Source organism: Apostichopus japonicus, chromosome 20 (genome assembly GCF_037975245.1).
Source record: "Apostichopus japonicus isolate 1M-3 chromosome 20, ASM3797524v1, whole genome shotgun sequence".
Taxonomy (NCBI): domain Eukaryota; kingdom Metazoa; phylum Echinodermata; class Holothuroidea; order Aspidochirotida; family Stichopodidae; genus Apostichopus; species Apostichopus japonicus.
The window spans coordinates 4,912,961-4,938,229 of record NC_092580.1 but is presented as its reverse complement, the minus strand read 5'-3'; the positions used below and the strand labels follow the sequence as shown (position 1 = coordinate 4,938,229).

The 25,269-nt window shown below is 38.7% G+C and overlaps 1 protein-coding gene across 2 annotated transcripts; it reads right to left on the bottom strand.

Moving 5' to 3' along the window:
• Positions 1–1,695: 1,695 nt before the first annotated feature.
• LOC139961490 (wnt inhibitory factor 1-like) lies at positions 1,696–25,269 on the bottom strand. 2 transcript variants are annotated; one of them, XM_071960681.1, is made up of 9 exons: positions 24,534–25,269; positions 11,746–11,878; positions 11,404–11,552; positions 7,604–7,706; positions 6,855–7,019; positions 6,032–6,124; positions 5,204–5,299; positions 3,780–3,875; positions 1,696–3,148 (listed from the first exon to the last, which is right to left on the bottom strand). In XM_071960681.1, exons 1-9 carry the CDS (start codon positions 24,588–24,590, stop codon positions 3,132–3,134), a joined length of 909 nt encoding a protein of 302 aa, XP_071816782.1. In that variant the 5' UTR covers positions 24,591–25,269; the 3' UTR covers positions 1,696–3,131. The 2 variants fall into 2 exon arrangements, with proteins under 2 accessions (XP_071816782.1, XP_071816783.1); XM_071960682.1 differs by lacking the exon at positions 24,534–25,269 and adding an exon at positions 16,489–16,614.

Below are 25,269 nucleotides of genomic sequence, written 5' to 3'. Positions count from 1 at the left end.
ATTCGTGGTATTCAGGTTTAAATCTCTTGGTAATCTGTACTAAAGTTTGACATAAGCAATGCGTAAATTTTAACGCACTTTCTCAGTGAGGTCAACAATGGATTGTATTGGCCTCCGTAGAATTTCCAAATGTCTCAAAATCTCGTCAAATGCATCGTTTTCTGACCAAATTTCAATATATATTATGTTAACAAAACATTCAGCCACTACACTGAATCATATAATTAGAGATAACTACTTTCATGAAGACGAACGAAGGCCGAGAAATTTAGGAACATAAAGCATGGTAGGCCAAAAGTCTTCATCAGTGTTAATTTATAACATTAGGTTCACTAAATGCTCAGTTGAGCAGCTTTGTCCGGTTTCCGTCGGGGCAACTGAACCTTTTCGGAAAATCGATTTTCGAATATTTTGACATTTAGTCCTTAACATTTATAGCAAATGACCCGAAAATATCTTTTAGATATTCTTATGGTACTATCACCATCGAAATATTAACCGCATCTTTCTTGAAAATTTCTAAATTTTGTAATATTTAGCTGAATAATTGTGTATGTTATCTAATAGAAATCAGCACTTTGCCTACCGTAGCAAACGCGTGCCATCAATTGCATAAAATGATATCGTTTGTTACTAACTAGTCTTCTCGCATAATATTCCACACATCACAATTATACATTGGCAAAACATACGAGACACACAGGTTTCACTAAATGTTCGGTAGCTTCGTAGTTGATGATAATAAGATAATATCGTCGACACTGACCTAAGGGGGTACGGTACGGTGTCTACAAGGGGAGGTGAGGGGGCTTGAAAAGGGGTCTCTTAAGGTGAAGGTCTCCCCTTTGAGAAATCTTCTGGGGAAATCTTACTTTGGCTTTCTGCACCCCCCCCCCCCACCCACACCCAAGACAGAGACACCTTTGAGATCTTGTGCACACCAATAGTCACGACTGGTTGCAATAGAGTGATAAGTAGGGTGGTTTACTGAAGTTCTGAAATGTTTGTCACTTTTTTTAGGACCCGGGGACACCAATTATGGAGAATGGCGACTGAAGCCCGCGAACTTTAAAGCTTCAAATTTTCATATTTTTTTTTTCTGTATTGTCATTGGTGGGGTTTCTTATTCCTCTCACTACCTGATTCGACAATGTTCTTTCGTTACCGTTATCATATCTTATACTTCGTTTTCTTTTATATAATCATCTGTTGCGTTCTGTACTCAGTAACCGAGTTATACATTTATGAATTTTTTACATTAAAAACTTTAAAAAATGTCTCTTTCCAAGTGTGGAAAAAGAAGTAAACCTTTGAGGAAAACTAAAGAGCACTTCCTGTCTGATCATAGTAAAAGAATGAGAATAAACTGCATGACTTCTTCTTTACCAAAACCGGGGGGAGGGGAGGGGAGGGGGAGGGGAGGGGGAGGGGAGGGAATACACGAAGAGGGGGTAGAAGGCGGCGTAGGACTTGGGGAAGCAAACGAAAAACAGCCAACTCCAAAAGATAAAAAGGAGTTCAACTCCCATCACACCTCACCCCTTCCCCACACCCATTCTCCTCCCATTCCTTTCCCTCCTTCTCCCTCTTCGTACGGGTCACGTGACATTGAATATAATACACCAAATCCAGACAACCGAACAAACAGACACATTATATAGGAAGAGGGAGCATGACAATAATATAACGTCTATATATTCAATTATTTAGATGGACCACGCCTTTAATACACAGACAGGTCTTCACATGTCACGATAAAAGTATCATGCAACAAATGCACATACACGGTCTAATGAAATACCAAAACTTGATATCGATGTGACCATATTAAGTTGCACTAGCATACATGAATTATATATGAATATATACTGCAAGTACTCTATACCTGCATATCTTGATTAGGTGATCAATTTAGAAGAAACAAATGTTTTAAATTTGACGGTACTATCTTTTTTTTATCTGATGCGGTTCGTCACCTCAAATGACATCAAATTTATGTACGGTACAAACCTATATAGACAAGGGATTGCATTCGTGTTCTTGTACTGTGTTTCATGCACAAAAGCAGTTTAAAGTCAATGGTTGTCTGTCATATTCATAAACTACGTCTCAATTGATTAATTCCAAGTTCATTGAGTAACTTTCCATGAGACTTGCAAAGATTCCTATCGTTTAAAGGGGTAGTCTGGTGACAGACAATGTAAGAAACTTATATATATTCTGTTAGTTCAAAATCCCGTGGCAATATATTATCCCTAACTCGAAATGTGATACATTGAATGTAGCCTATTTGGACTGGCTATACCTTCCCTTACTCCAGAAAATGGACCTCAGTAGGTAGTCTGTGATGTCATTATGACAATGATGCTCCTCAAAAGCTTTGCTTAGTTTGGCTAGCACAATCTTTGTGCTGATATTTTTCCTTGAAATGTTGTACACGTATTTTGAATGTTTGTTATGCTGACTATCTTCTCTGTGGTAGAAATATCATTTCCATATATAAGATGACGGAAATATTATATAGAAAAAACAAAGACATTTTCAACTCGATTACCCTGATGACGTCATGCACTCTGTTGTTGCCAGATGCCTTTAACAAAATATTAGCAAATGTAAAAAAAGAACCACTAGGACTCCTCTCGAAAGATCCCCTTCTTTCGCATTCTATTCAGAAAGAAAAAAAGGAAAGCATTCTTTGTCCCTCGAAAAAAAATTAAAATAAGTCACGCCCGTCATTCTCGTAGAGGGCAATATTCCATCAGAACGCATATCAACTCGTTGACATAATCACGTTCGCCCGATCCATTTATGCAAACCAGAACATGTTAGATACATCTGCTATGGATATGTTATAGTCCTTTGCGGTAATGCTATGTGTGATTTGGAAACAACAGACTTCCTCAACTTTATTTTGCAAAAAATGCAAAAGAGTATTTGCATAACATAAGAAATTATGTTGACGGTCTTTAAATTGCCAGTAAATGGTTAAGAACTCAGTAACCGGACTGGGTGGGTTGATGTATGCAAATTCCATCCTTTTTGTCGTCCCAACACGAAGCTAGGTTCCCTTTTGCGTCAAGTAAGATGAAAATTCCTCGATTTGATCAGGAACTAAAGTTGCACCATTTGTGTCACCTTGGGCCATCATCTATAACCAAAAGAAAAATAAGAAACGGAAAACTATATTTATACCTGATTTTGATGCCTCAATTTTTGTATGATCACAACCTTATTCAGGGTCGATTTAACTTTTCTCTTCTACCCACCCCCCCCCCCCATCACTTCTCCTCTCACTATTCATTCTTAGGTTGTTTTATTTTATCAGCAAAATTTGGCCAAACTTTAAGCATAACTATTTTTTTCGTTTTTCATTCCACAATATTCTACATCAAAAAGGTATCGATTTGGTTTATATAACGATATGAAAGTACGAATTGTTGGAGTGAAAGAGCTTGTCGATGCATCCGTTTCTTTTGTTTTACATGAATGATACCCAATGGCACCCTCCCTACTCCCTACACCTCCCTTTTCAAATGTCCGCTCTCCCTTTTAGCTTCCTGCAAGCCAAATAGCTAAGAACCTGTTTCGTTTGTACAAAATTGTGGAATATAAAAATGCTTATTTTGACTCGATAATTGCAGTTATGACTTCATACAGGGAACACTTCTTACATCTTATCTATTTGAGTGACATATACATATATATATATATATATATATATATATATCATTTGACTTAAGTATTTGACTTATGTATTGCATTTGATCTATTTGACTTACGTATCAAACAATCTTGACCTGACCATCCTTTTCGACAATAACATTTTTCGTGTCCAATGCAAGTACCACGGCCGTTACAGTTCCCCGTACACATTGCTGCGAGGAAAAAAATATATAAACATGTTTGTTTTGTATAAATGCTTTAAACGAAAACATATAAGAAGAAAAAACTGTGAAATTATATTAAAACGATATTATATATATATATATATATATATATATATATATATATATATATATATATATATATATATATATATATATATATATATATATATATATATATATATATATATATATATATATATATATGGTCTTGTTTTCAGTCGTTTCAAGATTGTATATCGTAATGAGTTTTCGGCCCTGGAGGTTAAATAGATTTAAGATCACGCAATTGCTTTTATGTATTAGCAAATCTTTTCAGAGAATGAATTCTGATGTAATTATATTTGCAGGGTTAAAGGCAGCATTCAGTATAAATATAGATTATGAAAAAAATTACAGCGCAATATTCTATGCTAATTTCCATAACAATGTATTCAAGTTTCTTTCAAAAACAAAATGTGCCTGAACGACAAAAAGATTTGTATGGAATCAAATTTCATAAAAGAATCTATAAGAGTACTTATTTATTAAATCAGTGAATATTCTGTAATTTGAGATCTACTGCTGATCAAATCAAAATGCTATATGCACCTGTCCATGCAATATTCAAAAGGCGTTCATGTTCGAAGGGTCCCTGTGGCGCAATCGGATATCACATTGGACTTCTATCACATGTGAGTTATTTAAAGGTTGCTGTTCGAGTCCCGTCAGGTATTTCAAAATTTGCTGGTTTTGGTACGGAAGTATTCATATGTTCTATATTAGCGTCATATTTTGATGTTGTATTAAATGCCACAATTTAAATTTTGTAAATATATTATATAATTTTGCATATTTATTACTGTTTTGTACAATGCAATGGTCAATAAACTGAAAGTAAATTAGCATTATAAATAATCAGTATTCCTAGTTTGAACCATATTTGGTGGCTAGATTACCATCATAAGGTATTTTTTTTCCTTTTTAAAAATCATATATTGTATTGAAATAATTTAATCAGGATAAATGGATTTTGATAGAGAATAGTTAATTGGCACCCGAAAACAAAGATATTATCCGTAATACTTTAGGGTTAAAGTTGCACTTCGATATTTTTCTAGGCAGTCCAGTGTGGCGCTATCCAGATAACGCGTTGGACTTCTCAGGAAGTGGAGAGGTCGAATCCAATGAGGGTATAGACTTTGGGGCTTCGGTGTGGTTCTAGAAATCAAGATTTAACGGGTTTTTTATTATTATTTATTGTTTATGAATTTATCTTTGATTGTGATCTTCTTTGTCGATTCCCGATGTTGTACAATAATATAACACATCATCTATACCTTTTTGGCAATAAGCACCGTTGAAGCCAGTAGGACACACACAGATTCCAGGGGTGAAGCAAGTGCCTCCGTTATGGCACTTTGGTTGACAAAAAACTGAAATGAATCAAGTTTAAAACGAGAATTTGATATTTATAGGGAATTGAAACAATACGAAATATTGTGAAAGGTTGAAGGATAAAAGCTATAGATAAGCATAAAAGTCATATTAAAATAACGAATATACAGGCTACTAGTGTACCGAATTCTCTCTTCAACGGAAATGAATATAAACTAAAACAACAGATATTAAGTGTTATATCGCTTCCGACCTGAAGTTCATCGAAAAGGATGTATATATATATATATCGCAAACTTATGCGGATTTTATGTTGAAATAGTCCGTTTTGCATGACTGCTTTATTCATAAGTATATGCCTAGTAAAGTACTCATTCTTAGCGAGTACAGGATATGCCTATTAACATTCCGAGTACCACAACTGAATGACGAGTCATCCGAGTATACGAGAGCACGCATATATCTGCAACACTAATACTGGAGTACCGAGAAGTTTTCGAGTACCACTAGTACTAACACTGCTATAGATGACAGCCAAAACTTAGACAGCCTGACATATTGTTTAGTAACACAAACATAAACTAGTGAGAGGCGGGGGGGGGGGGTAGGGAAGGCATTTACATGGTTTTGTAATTTTGATGTGAAATATGACTAGTCAACCGAGTGACTTTCATTATGATACTGTTTTGGTATGGATGGCCATGTTCGACGTTTTATCGAATCTAAACCAAAGAGCTATACACTAAGAAAACGTTGTAAAAACCACTAACCTTGCTCACACAATGGTCCGTAGTATCCTTCTGGACATATACAAATCCCCCAATCATCACAGATACCTTCATGTTGACATGGTGGATGGCAGCCTTTAAGAATGTAATAAATAGAAAATTGAGAGAAGTCTTGAATAACAACCTATTCCTTTAATCAAAAGTTCAATATTTGAGTGTAGTTTCTTCTGTCAAATTATCTGAAGGACGAGGGCCTATCTTCAGTCAGAATGTCATATTTAGTCATCTTAGGATTTGGAAATACTCCCACACCCCTGCCACCCCCTTAAATGATGATTTACCGTTCTTTTGATAATTAAACTGGAGTGACATGACCCCCTCACAAATCTCTCTCCCCCACGCATTGTGTGTTTGTGCAATAAACTTTGCTTGCACCCGAGTCCTTTACCATTGGTATTGAGTTGCCTTACAAGAAAGCAAAGACCAGACAGATTTATTTAACAATCACTGTCTGTGCTACACTGCGTGCCTACCCCCCCCCCCCCGCCCACACGCCCTCCCCACTCACGACACCACCCCCCCCCCCCCAGAATGTACATCAATCTCTTATACACGGTACAAGTTTGATTATATATATATATCAGCATACAATCGGATTGCAAACTACTTTTCTTGCATGTATTCGATTAGAGAGGGCAAAGTTCCATTGTTTGAAGGGTCAATGGGGTCAAAGGATACATTGCTTCTTGCTTCCAAAACTAGTTTTTACCTAAGATCACCCTTCTCCGAACAAACTCGCAAAAAGCAAACAGGTGATATCTGAAATATGTAAATCTATGCAAATTAAGTATGACGTAACTCTTACTTTTCCTGCAATCCTTTTCTATTTCAAATGCCAGTCCGAGTTCCTTCTGTACATCGTATCCTGGAGCTATCTCGATCGTGTTTGGTAACCGAGAGAGTCTGAGGACCACCTTCCCGTACCCGATGCCAGAGGTCTCTCCCGAACAAGGAAACCCTATCTTCAACACTGTGTACAAGAATAAATACAAAGTTGCAGATATTGTAATACAGAAAAGCTTAAAGGTATGCTGTATTGGCCCCAAATATGGTAAATATTCAAATATGGCCACCTTTGGTCAAAATTCTTAAACTGTTTTTATTACAACCTTCGAGGAAATTTTCCTCACTGGGACATTCAGCACAGGTTTCGGTGCGCCCTCTCCCCCTCCCACTCCCCTGCCCCCTCCCAATACCTCTCCATCGCCCAGATGCGGTCCTGCTTCATTAATCCGACTACACCTACCAATCAATGGTATATAACCGGGTTCGTGTCAATACTCTGACAAAGTATGAGTAATAGAGGGCGACGTTTGACATTGTGACGAATAAAAATAGCGAATCGTGTAAGATTTGAAAGGAAAGATATTAAACTGTTGGTGTTTTTGTCACATTTGATAAATATACTTTGTCTTTAAAATGCCCCAGCGTTTATTCATTTTTTTTCTACAGGGTATATCATTTGCCTGCATGATTGGCATTTAGAGAGTTAAAATATGGGTATTGCTGCTTTCCATGTGATCAGAAAGAGTTTAGAAAGATGAGAAAAGTTACCATTTGGTTGTGTCGGTATCATTCCCCTCTTCGGAATATTGACTGTGGGAGCCCTCATCAACACGTGATCTGATGACGCCAGTTCCTCAAACTCATACTGGAACTGGAAATATGAAACGATAGTTATATAAGTCAGTTAACTCAAAGCAGTGTATCAAGATGGAAAGAAATCTCACAGAACCAGAATCACGTATTTATCAATTAAACTGCTTTCGATGAGAGTGGGAGTGGCCTATTATTCACGACTGGTTTATCTAGATAAACCAGAAACTTGACATTCAGAAAGGTGAATGTATCATTACAATAATAAAGTGGAACTTTGATACACCATGACTAAGCAACCCCCCCCCACCCTCCCCACCCTCTTGTACCCTGTACCCATCCACCGCTATCCCCAATTGCTCAGCACTCAGCACTCGACACTCAATACCCCTCCTCTTAGACCCCTCCTTTTAGACCCCATAATGGACCATTTAGCACCTCGCAAAATACCACCATGCATCAGCCAGTGTCTTGCCCTACCGATCTGAGACTCCTGCCGGCTCCCCTACAATAAGTACTTTATCTGGCCGGGTATATCTCCCATGAAGCTTGCTCAACCATACGGACATTATAACTGTCATTACAACATACAAAAAACAACCTCGAAACTGTACTGATTTTCTAACTAACTACAACATGTTCACCCTTACTGCACTATAAACACGTAACCAATACCATCATTAAGACGTGGTGGGGAGGGGAGGGCATGGGAGAGACGTTTATTCCCGAGGACCATTTTTGGGTATCACTTATTGGTATGACCGTTGCCATAGTCCCGGAGATGTTCGTTCCATTTCCCGTCCTCGTCCCCATCCCACTCCATCACCCTCCCCCTCCCCCCCCCCCCCATTCCCACCTTGTCGATTTCTATATCACGCATTGTGGACTTTATGTTCAATTCAATTCAGTAACTATTTTAACTTATCTATTTACAAACGGGACGCGCGGGTCCTTCAACATCTGAGCACCCCCTTAATTTTTGACAACATATAAACAGACTATATACAATGATATCATAGTATCCAATTTAAATTAGGTGTGTCATATACAAAGCCGTATGGCCCTGGACATATACAATAGTTACTGCCCTCTATTATTTGTACACCCGTGGGAACATCAATAGCAAGGTTGTTTTTTCGATCATAATAAATTTAACAGATACACTTCGAATAAATACGGTCAAATTTATAACATTTTAGTGCTCATTAAGATTTTACAACGAAATTTATGCTACGTGGGGGCTTCCAGACATAATACAAAATTTAACGCCTCAACATTATTCCATTATTGAACTGAAAACTAAAATTGAGAAATATAATATAAATATATAAAAAAAATCTTAAATTTCGCAAGAGAATTTTTTTTTTTTTGCTTCTTCTTTTGCTGAAGACTAAGTTGGCATTTGACCTCTTAAAAACGTTATTTTCAATCACTGCGCCTGCTGTGAATACAGTTCAAATACAGTCATCGTTTCAGGAGATTGACGTGAAACCAATGACAGTTCCCCTCGAAGCTCGTTAACCCGATTGAACCCACAGTAAAGCGATACTACTGTCCGTGCCGCGTTTCAGTCTTGAAACAGTTAAAACAAAGTATACTTTTGTATACCAAGTGCATTTAACCTCGTATGAAAATATTATACTAAAATGGTCACTAAATAATTCTACTCAGTATACGCACACTATGAATCCGTGATATGGTAATTATGGAGCAGATTCGACCATTCATTGCACGAGTGGGGACGGTAGGAGGGGGACATCGATTGAAAGGGCAAAGTCAGGGAGGGTGCTCAGGGCCCACCCCCTTCTTAATTTTCCTTAGCGCTCAAAAAGAGCCTATTACATACTTTTGATGGTAAACAAGGTGCAATTGTTGACATCATTCCGGAAGTACGCATCGCGCGCGTGCATTACTTGTATGTTTAGTTTAGCTTAGTAGGAAAAAAAGGATCAGGAGGGACACTCAAGTCCCCATCAAGGACCCTATCGGATAGAAAAAAACTTTGTTAACAAAGTTTTCTATCCACCGCCATTGAGGTAGACATTCCTATATCTATCCACTCTCGGGAATTTCTGGATCCGCAATTGAGTTGCAGTCATTCAAACAGAGAAACAACTCCCTGATTCAGAGCAAGTTACTGAATGGTTACTGACGTACATCACTAAATACCACACGAATTGTTGCTAAACGAAAAAAAAAGTAAGAACACTTTAGTTCAGTTGTCCGATTTTATGAAGAATACTATAGTTTACTCACCCTCCGATTAATTTGTACCTGGCAATGCCATCTATCGCCCATATCACGACCAAACAAAACAACGGAAGAGCTCAACTTGTGAAACGACTAAATAGCGTCACAGATCATGAATATTAAGAGAATGTCATTGTGACGTCATGAATACAGCATGGGTGACATCCTATAATTGAAGAAAATGCGTACTCAACCCGCGTAACACCTAACGTATTAAATTCATGCATGTGTGTTAAGTTTGAGAATATAACTCAGTTTAGTCTACGAAATAGCTTGTCCTACTTCAGATCCGAATTTGGGTTGCGTGTTGGGAGTCGTTAAATTTGTTGACCTTAAATCTATATTAGTTCATTCACGAATGTACTCCTTTATGACCATCGTGGAGTCACTTTTCTTCTTTCAATCTTTCCTTTTCAGAAATTTAAACTAAAGAATAACTGTCGACAGAACCTGTTAGAGCACAATTTAATGACGCGAATAAATACGTCATGATAAGTGATTTTGAAGTATCTTGTTTATTTGTGAAATCACGTATCAATCACTGTAAACATATAAACTTGAGAGATGGTGTTCTTGATCCCGTGAGTTCGAAAGACAGATATACTCAATCGGGAGGTTATGCTGTCAGACAGACCTTGAATAAACAAAGGAAAACCTTGCAATTTCTGTTGAAAGGTAAAAGTATGTTTCCGTAAAAAAAAGTGGTTAGTTTTCCGGTCGTTCATAATATTAGTAAATGTTTGCGCGCGGCACTATAAATAACCGATAGAACACGATTGCTTATACTCGTTCGAGAACTTGGACTAACTTCCTTCGCACGTGACTGAATATAATCTGTCGTCTGCCCGTGTTTCTTACAATCCGAATGACGTCAGATACTCTGTAGCTCAATTTGCTCTGCGCTTAGTACTTTAAAAGTGGTAATCAGTGCTTCCGGTACACTTGAAGAGCTGTGTGAGTATGCATCATTTGAAATTGATTCATAAGTTAGAATAACTTTGTTCTGTAGGACACGTCACTTACTGTTAAATTTGCCAGGATGACGTCGTATTGTGGATCAAACAATATGTGTGGATATATGAAACACTATGAAAACAAGTTTTCGCGAAAATCGTCACTCTCCTTCATAACAAAATGTGAGTTTATATATGTAAGTCGGGTCGAGAGACAAAACATTGACAAAGCCTAGTGTTAATTATGCAAGCCTAGCCTATCCATCATGAAATGTTCCCTCACTTTCATGTATTCTTATGTCTTTTGCATAGAGCATTGGTCAGTCTTCGTGAGTTCTGGAAGCTTACGCGTTCTTTACATACAGAATAGTTTGCTGCCACCAGTTTGGGTTTCCATGCAAGGGTCAATGAACTACGTTATATATCTCTATCAGACAAACATCCTCTAACCATCGAACGCCAAATATGACTATATTAAATATACCAATTATTGATTAGATGAACATATTATGGCTATTGGATGTTAAACTAAGGAAAAGTGCGATTTTCACTCACCCCTGCCGGAGCTCGCCACGTGATATTTAAATGCGCTATGTCACGTGGTAGTTTGAATCTCTGAACTGGAGTCAAAGACCCGCCCTCTGCACGTGACAGCAAGGCACTCGGTTCTCCATTACTTATCAGATATACGGGGATATCCAAGTCTACACAATGCAGAGAGAAACGTGAAGAAATGACGTTAATCAACCAAAGATGAAAACTTGTTGCAAAGAGGTGAATCATTTTCTAATTTCTTTACATCTAAAAGAAGAGATATATTGAATAAAATACCGCCCTCTACAGTGGCAGCATAATATAACAAAGTATAAACCAAATGATGCTTTAAGTTTTTCTTACCTAAAACTTGCGACTGTCTGGAGTCTAACCAAATCTCCAGTCCGTACTCCGATTGTGGTCCAGTCATGAGCACGGTTGTCCAAATGATGACTATGGCGCACGTGATGACCAAACGAGCATACAACCCTCTCATCTATGATAGAAGAAAAACGAAAACGTGAACCGTCAAAATCATGTCAGTCAGCATGTATGTGGGTGATCATAGTTTTATTTTCGGGGAAACAAGTTTTCGCCACTTGCAGTAGGAGTTCTACCGACTCCTGCAAGCTCAACGCCACTTTGATTCATAAATCACTTTTTGATTCTACAGGTTTTTTTATTCGATTAATATATGCACAGTTGTTCTTATAGCCTCACACTAATTTGGAGACATTTTGCGGCTGCGTTCCCAGCTGTCCCAATCAAAAATTTGTCACCAAATAAAATGTCTGTTATATACTTGTCAACAGAGCAGTCAAATACCCTCTTTGTAGACTTTTATCTGTTACTCTCGGCAGCTTGGTGATCAAATTAATATACTAAAGATATCCGCTGTGTACGTAGTAGGTATACCTGTTATACGATCGTGAAAGTTCATCCACCCTTAAGTCGAGCATGTTAACAATTGCTTAAAGATTAAACGCTCTACGACTTTAAACTATGAACGAACGAACGAACGAACGAACGAACGAACGAACGAACGAACGAACGAACGAACGAACGAACGAACGAACGAACGAACGAACGAACGAACGAACGAACGAACGAACGAACGAACGAACGAACGAACGAACGAACGAACGAACGAACGAACGAACGAACGAACGAACGAACGAACGAACGAACGAACGAACGAACGAACGAACGAACGAACGAACGAACGAACGAACGAACGAACGAACGAACGAACGAACGAACGAACGAACGAACGAACGAACGAACGAATCCCTGAATCAATGAAATATAACATAAGACAATGTAGAATGCATGACAATATTAAAATCAACAGCTTGTCCAATTTAGTTTGAACCTATCGGCGTTCGTTTCACAATTTCATAATTTATATTAACATGTTACGAGAAAATCATCAGTGTATTAGATTTTAACATCTATCATGTCACGGTTGATGTTGATTTTTGTTCACCCTACACATATCGTTTTTTTGGGGGGGGGTCTCGTGTGGTAAGATTCACCATCGTAGTCAGCTATCTGGAAGCTGAATGAATAGAAGGATTCAAGCTACTTTCACAGACTTACATAAGTTATAGAACGGTTTGTTCATGAACGGCGTTCCATAGTCAGGGTATCAAGATATGTCACCTGCTTTCCAGCTGTGGTTTGGACTCAAAGAGAAGAATCTGTTGCCATGTAAACCAATAAATGTCAGCCCTCCGAAATATCGAAGGGTTTTAAACAGTTTATGGCACGGTTTACTACGGGAGGTACGTATGGGGTCAGACAAGTGACGTTTCTCGCCATGGGTGCGCGAAGGCAAACAATAAAATATTTTGTAAGATCGTTTAGCTGGTCCGTTGGTCACCCACAGCTTGAACATACATGAGTGTGATACAGTACTACGTTAAAGGTTACCAGTAATGACCCGAAATGTTAACATACTAAGGGTTGTTAACAAACAAAACTTATTTTCCACGAGCTTTCTGAACTTTGAAGCTTGTCTCAGTTATGAGAATGTGGTAAATTAGACAGATGCATTATAACGTGAAACAACTATAAAAAAAAACTGAGGATAAAACAAAATGTTCCTTCATGTTTGAGCATAATTGACCATGATTCTTTGACTATTTTATCATATGTTAGTCAACACTGATGACCTGCAGGGTGAAGTTTTGAGTATAGTATTTGAAACCTTTCCTAGCAGTAATCGTTAAAATAAATCGACAACATTCCCTGTAAGGAACCAGCGTACTAGTACAGGCAGACAGTAAAACATCACATATTTTCAACTATACTAACAAGGATAAGGCGATAGTTATCAACTAATTTATATAATTACTGAAAATTTGAAACAAAGATTTAGGTTGTCGGATACGTTATTTGCGCAGTGGAAGTTTCAGTACGGTAACCAGTTTCCTTGAAGCTGCATGTTGTATTCACAAACTTGCCAAATTGACAAATTTCAACGACGCGTTGACGAACGCATAATATAAGTGAACGCGCTTTTATCTATCAGGATATTGCTTGCTGGTATAAGTCTGTCCCAAACGGCTTGCCATACACGTTTATAAGTGTCATCAGTTCTAATATATTAAAACTCTGCATTGTTGAATGCAATATTTGGCGATTTGTACCAGCGTACAGTACCGGCTTAGAAAGATCCGAGCTGAAAAGTCAGTGGATTTTATTGACTTACATACGTGCATTTTTACATGAGTTTGTACTTTTATCACCCAAGTTGATAAGGAATCTTGCCTTGGTTTACCCAAATCCTAATTTGATCCCTAGATTATAGGCCTTGAGGGTTTATCTTGCAACAAACGGAGCCATTGTCGTAGCTGTGTGTAAATGAAAGGTGCCGTGCAAATTCTATATTTGCACTTGAATTGGGTTACCGTACCATCGTAGGCTTTGGTCCGCCAGAAAATGTAGGCTAAAATATTATTAATGATAATATCTTCAACAAAAAAAGGGGTAAGCGTCGTATACTCTTGCCTGCGTAGCCTAGCTTTGTCAGCCAATGCTGGGTCTGTTATGCGAAATTTCTAGTCTTATAAGAACTACCTACGCAGAGAACTTACCGCTGTTCCTTACATTCTCCCCCCCCCCCCCCTCCTCCATCTGTAAGTTTACACGACTGGGTTGAAACAGAGGAGAGGGAACAGCCAATAAGAAAGTATGATGCATGCAGGGTAATATAATGTGTGCTTTGCATATATCTGTAGGGAAAGGCAAATTGGCCTACAGGTACATTAGTTACACGGAAAGGCTACATAGGCTATATTATATACCAACAATGACACCTACGGTTCAAACTTTAAATATGCCTAAATGCCAATTTTTTTTTTAACACATCAAATATTGGACTTGAATGAAGCGATCGCTGGCGAAATATTGTAAGGAGTAACCACCATAGCCCAAGGAAATCCATGCACCCCTCCCTCATCTTCAGTGACTAGAAGAAAAAAATTACACTTGTGACGTCAAACCTGTCGAGAGTATTTTATCAACTCAAGTATTTTGCTTCTCTAGTCATTTATATAGGCTCATCCCAGCATTTGTCTCATCTCCATTCTTCCCCTGTCCATTTCACCTTTCCTTCCCATTGTCCCCTTCCCCCATTCCTTTCCCCCGTTTCCCCTCCCCATTGTCCCCTGTCCCCATTGTCCCCCTCGATTTCACTCTCCCATTTCCCTTCCAATATTTACCCATCCCCATTATTCCCTCCGCATTGTCCCGTCAGCATTTTTACGTCTCATTCTTCCCCATTTCCTTCCCATTGTCCCCTTGATTTCCCTCTCCCATATCCCTTTCCAGTTTCTCCACCCAATATTGTTCCATCCCCAATGTCCCCGAGCTCCCAATTCCTTTCCCTTCCGTTTCAATACCCCCTCCCCTTCCGTTTTCTACCCCCTCCCTTCCGCTAACTACCGAAAAAGGGGGTTTGTAACCAGAAAAACCAGTAGGTGACGAATTACTTTCCACAGACTGGCAGAAAAGTCATCCAATCTCGCGTATCACAAAACATCTATTGACCTCACATGACCTTATCATATCATGGAACGCCCTGGTGTGGATGACATGTGATTACAAATAAATAGCCAATTCACACACCCAGACGGCTGCATGTTTCATCAAACACCTCTTATAATATCAGGCCCAAAACAGTAGGGTTTATTGTACCGCATCTTTTATGATCCGAACACTTCTATCAACAGATCGACTAACGTTTTATATTTGCTTTCAAACTATAAGTCCGTTTGATGATTACTTACGACTTGACCGTGGAATCCATGGCTGAGATATAGACGGCCAAGGGATTATTCCAGGACTGACGGAGTTCATTCCCTAGCATGTTAATATAGTATAGCCTACGAAGAGTATATACAGCATTATGTCTGGCATGACACAGTGTATTGGCGACTCTCATTTTAAGTTTTTACGCTACAAAGTACGTATGGACCACAACACCGGCTTGAGATTCAGAGGGCCGAAGGAGGGGGTGGTGGGCCGGGGTAGGGGTGATGAGTCATAGCTGTTTACCCTCCTCCCCCAATGCAGGGGACTCTGGTACGTTCGTTGAAATCCATGTATATTGGCTACGAAATTCATGTGTGCAATAATGAAATCTCTAGAGGCCTATCTGAATATTAGTGATATATTTTGCAAGCGAAATGATCAACAACAACAAATACATAAATAAATCAGTCACATGTTAAACACCTGCTTTGACAGAAATAGCCTATTTTGTTCAGATCTATCGATGAATTATGGTAAATTCTGTCACAGTCTATAGTAGGATTACACCACCTACTGCGGCAACTTCAGTGCAGTTACATACAGCGTGTTAATAACTTGCGTTGTAATTTTACTTCATTTACTTAATTTTGTTAATTAATATAGAAAATACCGCCTGCTGAATTGAATATATCAAGCCTACACCATTTTGATAAACTGTCCGCCACTACACAGCACGTTCAACTCGTCACAGCTGCTCACATATATAGTTTATATACGCAGTTTGTTATTCTAAGTTAGTCTTCTTTCACACGCTTTGACAACATAACAAAAACATAGAAAAGAGCAAACCTTGTCAACTACGTGAGAATTTGCCCCTCTTCAAGTTAATCAGCTGTCTGTATGCGAGCTTAAACTTACGGCTATATACACATATAGCTATACATCACAGATCAAACTAACCCATTGAATACGATATAGGCATGGTTGGGCTGGCTCACAGAAGATTTACATTGTGTGTAGTACGTAAACAATTATGTAAACGATATTGGCAAACTGAAGTGGTTTCAAAATCATATAACATCGTCATAATCATGTTGAGAAGTATTTACATAAGGTATGATGAATGACTTTCAGATCCCATTTCAAATGTTAAGTACTTACGATAAGCACTTGATATGCTATCCAGAGGTGTTATAACTTCGTGACGGATGCCATGTATATCTCTCACATTTCAAAGATAACATTTTAAAGTCAAATGTTGGATATTAATCAATAAATAAACCCCCGGGGACTGCCCCCAACCCCCCCACCCCAAAAAAAGCAGTACACATACTATACGAGAGGGCCTCAGAGAACTACAGCCCCTGGCCCAGGTACAACAAGGGAGCCGGTCGAAATATAGGAGAAATATTAAGGGATCCTCATTTTAAGAGAACAGAGAAAAAAATTGAATAAACAATTTCCGACTTTCTTCATTGAAATAAGTCAAAATATTTAGGGTAGAAATCCTATAAAATTCCACCTTTTGAATAAATAATCTGCTTTAATACTCTCTGGTATGCCATTAAAATCCGTTAGAGGCCTCAAGGTGCCGGAAATAATTATAGGTAATAATATTATGATTGCTCAAACACCCTGAATCGGATTATCTGATACCAATGGCTCTCGGGTTGTCCATTATGGCATTCACCACTCACTGGATTAGTTCTATAAAACCTAAAGTAAACCGCAGACGGTATATCGGTTACTAAGGACTTCTCTATTGAGGCTTGTTTTGTGGTAGGCTATCCTTCATACTTTGGCGGTAAACTGGCCTATTTGTATCAGGGAGTTGTTATCTCCCTGTTTATATACAGGTATATAGAAGGCCTAATATACAGCGGTATGAAGGTGAGACATTGTGTTGAATGTTTCCAGACTTCACGATGTTCTGTTTTGAAAGGATTTGCTCCAGACGGGAGGCTAGTTTAAGCAGACGTCCCATCTCTTACCACTTCCACTTTGGTTCTCATTTCACCTGCTAATATACTTTACTTTTTCTTTCTGACACTATTATTCTTCATATACTAGATACGAGAGACTTCATACATGAACCAGTGTAGCATATACTTCATACAGGCACTGGTATAACCTACTATATACGGTACTCCATGCAAGAAGTGGTGTAACATAGCTACTTCATACATACACCGGTGTACTTCATATAGGCACTACATACCCACACTATATTGTACTTCGTACATGCAGGCACTGATGTGTATGCCCCGTACTTCGTGCAAACACTGATGTACTTCTAACAGACACTGGCGTAGTTTATACAGGCATTGACGTACTCTATACACCTCAGGCACTGACGTACTTTATACATGCACTGAAGTACTTCGTTTCGTGGGGAACAAGTGCTATTCATACAGGCAATGTGTACATGCAATAATGTAGGCATCTGTCCTGCAAAAACTGTGTCCTTCAAACAGGCACTAGAATATTTCATTACACGCACTGTTGTATTTCATATACATGCATGCCCGATACGGTATTTCACTTATGAAATAATGTATGGTAGCATTCTTCATATATTCAGACACTAATTAGTGCACTACATACATAGTGCACCGATGTACTTCACAAGGTAGGCCTACACATGAACGGCGACTTTACTTCATATACAACACTGTAGCCTAGCTACTGGTGTACGGATTTTTTTCTTCACAAAGGGTATAGCCGCGGATAAAAAAAATTGTTTACCGGTACAGCACATAAATCAGTTAATGTTTAAATGATGCCTGCTGCGTATTGCCAAAACCTCTCATGACGAACATACAATAATTATGTATGAAATCTAGACATAATCACCAAGATGAACTGACGTGACCTCCATAAATTACGACCGTGATTGTTTCCGGGGCACTGCCGTACAATATTTTTAATATATAATATGAACCCGTAATATCACACATACACTGAAACGGAAAGACATGCTGAACTTTATCACCCTATTATAAGATTTTTTTTTTAAATATTTGATATTGGAAAAATATTTGAACATAAAGTATAGAGTGTGAAGATTACATGACTTCCAGCACCCTCAGGAAACATAGAACCTTCCCATTACTCAACATTTCTGAAGCAGGAAGGGTGAATGAGTGGAGGGCGGGGGGGGGGGGTGTAACAGGGATAAAGACAACTAAACATTAGGAATTGCGAATTTTTTAAACTTGTTAAGCATTACTGTCCTTAGATATACTCTGGAAATGTAAAACAAAATGGTCACCCCATATTCAAACTTCAATAAGCAATTGACTGCCAACCACGAATATAAAACAGGCATCCCTTTGCCTTCCCATTGACACATTGTACTGATTTTATGTAATGAGTTTGATTGACGAGAACCAAGTTTCGACACTTTTAGCAACTTTCAACTTACTGAAATTTGGGGCTAATTCTGATGACATTTATAGACTTGTGAAATATGAAATGTGATCAGTGGTGTGCGAAAATGGGACCTGACGCTAAGGGAGTAGGGTGGGGGTGAAATAGTCAGCCGCTGGGGAGAATGAGAAGTCTCCTGTGTTCACTCTATTTTCAACCTCACACAAAATAATCAAGACTATTTTTTGACAAAACTCTGCGTTTAGTAGAGCTAATTTATATACCTAAGTTATACTCTATATATGCCTCAGAATGCAATTTGACGTCTACGTTTGCTTTGGATAGAACCCCCACGTCCCCCTATACACCGGAGGCGGCTTCAACGACCCCATGCAGGACCACAAGCCCTCCTTTACAAAATCCTGCATTCGACTCCGGCGCTTCCATATACAGATTCAGCCACTACTTAAATCAGTCGGGGAAGTTAAGAATCCCCTTCCCTTCGCCTTCCCCACCCCACCCCACTCCCATCCCACACACGTTTGAAATTCCGTCCGGTATGCCAATTAGTTATCTCTGTTGATTCTGGAAATCTAACATTAACTTTGGCATTGGCGTTAAGATAACACGCGGCATCATCTTGAAAGTATTCTAGGACTGCAAAACAGAGATCTAAATTCCATTAAGATGCAGCTGCCTGCCGCTGCAAAAATACATTAGATGTTAAAATCTACAGACATTAGTCACATCCGGTAATATCTATGTATATCTTTATAAGAGTAATTTGCGACTAATGATCGAATTAGTTCAGTATAATCCATCGCAAAAGTGAAATGCTTATCAGACTAGAGCACATCTCTATTCTATGGTACACTGAAGATCACAAATAACAGATTAAAATTAACGTCTCCATTTGATTCTAAGACTAACAAGTCTCCCCCACATTTGTTGTTGTTGACAGTTTCATGATTTCCTATATAGTTCATAGTGCATGAGGATTGGCCCATATTAAACATACGTAAGCCCAACTCAAGATCACAAACTTCAAATACAGACTGATTTGACAAGGACGTCCGCAGCAGAAAATATAATCTAGATGGGCTGAGCGGGTGGGGTTGGGGAAGGCGGGGGGGGGGGTTCAACTTCGATCTCGATAACCGGATAACGGTCCAAAGAATTAACCTGTTACTTAGATTTTGTTCTTATTCTATACTTCTTCTTTTTTCTAGATAGGGAAATGTGCCTCCCCCACCTCCCCCACCCACCCCTGCGAACGTCCATGTTTCTTGATACGGTTATGTCTAGTTAAAGAGACTTACATTGATAATAGAGTGGACTGTTGTTGGATTGGCAACATCAAGTTTTGCATTAAAATTCTACAACGATATTCATCATGCGGTACTTGTAGTTCCTCAAATGGTGATACTTGTGTTTATATAACTTGACCTGAAGATGACCCGGACCAACAACGCCCATGCGCAGTTGAACAAAAAAGGTTTCTCTACACTGACAATACTCGACGTACGTTTAGAAGTAAGTTAGATGAGACGTGGTGAAGGGTAAGGAAGTAAAAACCGCAATGATCGTCCTCCCCTATTTCAACACTCTCCATCGCTCCCTAACACCCCCCCCCCCTCCCCGCCCCTCTCTTGCTCTTCTACTCTCAAGCCCCTCCGCTCTAAATCCAATTCCCCTCATATGCAGTTACTTATAGCTAATCTACGTCATTTATATTTTTGGAGATATTTTGGCGCTAAACTTTCTACCTGAGAGTTAAAGTACACCAGCTGTATATTACCTAATGCATACACATGACACTGCTGAAAGAAGATGGTCGGCGGAGTAATATGGACAAGCGATTTGATTTTAACCAGATGACATTTTGAACGTGCGACAATGTAGATAGATGTTTGTGTTTTGCGCGTATGATTGGTATGTGCAAAGTTACCCTTGGGAATAAACGTTTTGATACGCATTCTTGCGTGATGTAGGCTGGATACCGACGGCATCCATGCCGATTGACTGATAGGGGCATTCCATACCAAATAATGGAATTGGACTTGGTAGCTATAAAAAGAAGAAGCTCAATGTGTTTAAGCATTCCTAACAGTACATTGGCATTAGATGTACAAATTACCAATCGGACCTGTCCAACTTATCCTTTATTTTTCGAACAACAAGAAGAGGAGCCGAAAGGAAATAGCCTAACATTCCTTTCTTGGTTGGGAAGTTTGCTTAGTCAAGCTAATTGGTTACATACATAGCGATGATTCTCAATTAATTCTCTACCAGCGCCAGAAATAATTATAAGTTGCAGCAAAGAGTCAGAGGTCACCAGAATATCAATATATACATATAGATAAGGCAATGTGCAGTGTATAGGCCGGTATAGGTGTTCAAGCCTAACATTTAGGCCTACATGGAGGGTCCCACATAACCGAGCAGTGCGAGACTTTGGGCCGTTTCATTGTTGTTGCTATTTTTTTTTGTTGGTGGGCCGAAGTAAAATCGTTCATGAACCGGATTGGACAGCGGGCTGCCTTTGAAACCCCTGCTGTAAAGTTACCGGTATATCGTAATTAAACCGAAATGGCATTAAAGTTCAGCTATACTAACCCTAAATTTGAGCATGTAGATAACATTTTCTAAGATTGTTTACTGCGCATGACTCTTCTTATTATTCCAAGACATGTAATTTTCAAATCAAACTAAAAAGATTGATGAAGTGTGAGCATAGGTGACCATTATTCACTTTCTAGCATATTCTAGCATATTTTAGAGCAACAGTTATGGCCTTAAAGTTCTCCAGAATAGCCTCAAGATTGTCGTCCCCAAATTTAAGGAAGCCAAAATTGTTTGAAAATCTCTGACAAAAATGTACGATCGTTTCGTTTTCCCGATTTCAATGTTTCGACATTTTCGTTTCAAGATTTCGATTTTCGACTTTTTCGTTTCGATGTTTTGAGGAGTTTATTTCAATATTTCTCTTTTTCGAAATTTTGATATTTCGCCTTTATCGTTTCGAGGTCTGCTGAGCATAAGCCCCGCAGCTTTGAATCCAGGGACTTGCTATCCGGAATGATACACCCTGTAGTATCATAGTTCATACAATACCGTATACCTCTACAAATATAGTCCAGACTGACAAAAATGACAATCAGAATTCATTTCTGGTTTATCGTTTTTTCTCCGCACGTGTAGTAATTTGTTTGTGTTAGCCTCTATTACAAATTTGAACCTCATGCTCTCGATATCTCTGCAAAGCAATAAACAAATGTTAGAATTAACTAGAACGCAATAAAAATAGACCAGAGCGAACGATATTAGGGAGTCTGAAATTGGGTCATATTGGTGCTTTCTATATAATCATAAACATATTGCAGAGAATACAAGTTTGTACACAGAATAAAAAAGAAAAAAAAGAGTGCGCAGTTCGTCGTCAAATGTCGCAGACGTGACCGTCAGTAACTACCGTACTAATCCTATTGGAATACTTCCGACGGGAAATTATGTACAGTCAAGGGATATATAGTGCGATGCCACCTTACAGCAGTTACAGACGGAGAGGTGTCTGTATGTAGGCAGTAGACCTAGTTAATGATAAAGGTGAATTTAAAAAGGAGGGGATCATTGGTTGAGGCGGGGGGGGGGGGTGGGGGATAAGGTAAGCAGAGGAGAGGGTAGGGGAAGGGAGAAGGAAATGTGTGTATGTCTGTGTTGGGGGGGGGGGGTTGGTTGTTGTAGAAAGTGTTAATGGTGAACGAATCTCGCGACACTTTCGTGTTTGTTAACGATGTAGTGGAATTGCGGTAAATTAACAATACATCTATTTGCATTGGTGACGGGCCCTGAATGACCACTGCAAAACCCCGTTTGCTGGAATACACCCATTATTTGCCAGTATGCGGTGGTCTGACTAGTGTGCAAGTTACGTATATTTAACATTTTCAAGCGATAATACTACATTGAAAAGATTTATATATGCTCAGTGTGTATTTTAATGTATAAGCGCGATCAAACATAGCCATGTTTGTTCTCAATTTATAATATCACCCTCTTCCACTCTCCTAGCGCCCATCTTTTACAAAAGGTACTCAGGCTATAACTTAGTCCTGTGTCATCTCACACAGGGCCCCCGGGCCGACACCAAGGAGAAGGGGAGCACGTAACGTTCACAGTAAAAGGTACTTCACGCGGGAGTGGTATACCGTCGCTGCAAACGGCAATTTCCACACCACTTAATGTTTCTCTGACCTCTTGTTCCTCAACTCATCTCCCTCACCCCCCCCCCCCCCCCCCCGCCAATTCCAAATCTGTGTAAGTTCCCTACCAAATATTATTTGATGCGCAGAGCACCGAACTATGATCAGGGATGCATGTTACACATTATGTAGTAATAACCGCGCACAAACCCACGCCCTGTTTTCCTCACTTTTCCCTCCCCTTTCACCCCCTCGATCCCCTCACCTACCCCCCCCCCCTCCACTCGACGCCTCCTCGTTCTTACACTACACATATCAGCGTCGGTGTAATGTGTGCAGCAGACACATAATATGTTTTAGACCTGTACTATTTTAAGAACCCCACGTCGTGAACAAGTGACTTACATAGTCTAAACAAGAATCGAGATGTTACTTGGACCCCTTGAGCAGCTCCCTGTGTTTTTATATCATTCATCGCCTTCGAATCTATTATTTTATATATAATATTATATATTTTATATATAATTATATTATAATTATTATTACTATATTATATTATATATCCATACTGCCTCGCTTTTGGATGCATTGAAGTATCTATAATTAATCGCTGACTCATTGCCTCTAGAAAAACTATTGTAAGAATTGTAGACCTCCGTTTAATTACCTCACACCCCTCACCACCACCCCCTTTCTTTCCACCTCTCTCACTCACTCACTCACTCACTCTCTCGATCGATCGATCGATCGAAAAGAAAATTTTATTTTTTGGCTCATCGGTGCAATGATATCAAAACAAACGCTCGAAATTAAATCCTTGAGAAAGTGCATTATACTCTTCCAAACAAAACATCAGCACTGGAGTTTATATTTACTAGTATTTATATAAGAACTGACTTCCAAGTCTAGCCTATATACTATGCATACAAAAATTACTCTTTGAAAAATTGTTCTTTCAATGTATATAGTGTTAAAGTATCAACATTAAGCACAAATGATTGTAAAGTGTATATTGATCAGAAATCTTTCCAATCGCTTCTATATGAAATATTATACGGTAGTTATTGGAGTTGAGAATCTCAAGGGGAAGTGAAAAAAAGTTATTCAACTTTTTGTCCCGCGACACAAACCAACTATATTAACACATCGAAATAGCAAAGAGCTATATATATATATTGCCTATATATATAGCCTATATATATAGCCTATATATATAGCCTATATATATATAGCCTATATATTTGCCTATATATATATAGCCTATATATATAGCATATATATATAGCATATATATATACGATATAGGTTGATTTATAAACTTACCGTTTTCCAGTTCCCCATAATCTTACGGTAAATACTCCAGACCCGACTTTGTCTCATGTCACTTCTGCGACTGTAAACAGTAGTAATCCAACGAGTCGACCGGTTACTGATAAATGTTCATATCAAAATAGATATATGACAAACAACCTCCTCCGACTTTCACGTAAGGCCGATTACCTCCTGATGGTGACGTAGAAAGATATACACAGCTGTCAGCATGGATTTCCCAGGTATGGTAAACCGGTTAACTGACGGGCACGGTACGGTATCACAACATACTAAAGTTGGAGATGTGGAAAGGGTTATTGTATCATCTGAAACAGGTTGGAATTCGCCACGATATATCACGATATTAAATAACGATATTTACCGATATATCGACCAGTTGTAAACATACTTCCATGCAGATTCGTTAAAAAAAAATTGAAGAAACGTTTCTGCGATTATTCAGAATAGACGATTTCTATAATAAAAAAGAGACAGAATAAAAACCAACACTACTTTCATCTGTGACTACACCCATCGCCAATTAGAACGTCCTTCTCCAAAAGAGATCTGAACAATTTGTACTTTCTATCAACCATCTGTCCCCTTTTACTAAACTGTAGCTGAAATCGTAAAGTCAAATGGACAAGTCTTTTCAAGTCCTGTAAATCTACACATCAAATAAAAGCAGATGTGAATAAACACAAGCAGGTAAAGTGGGTTGGTAAGCCTTCTGGAGATGAAAGCCTTT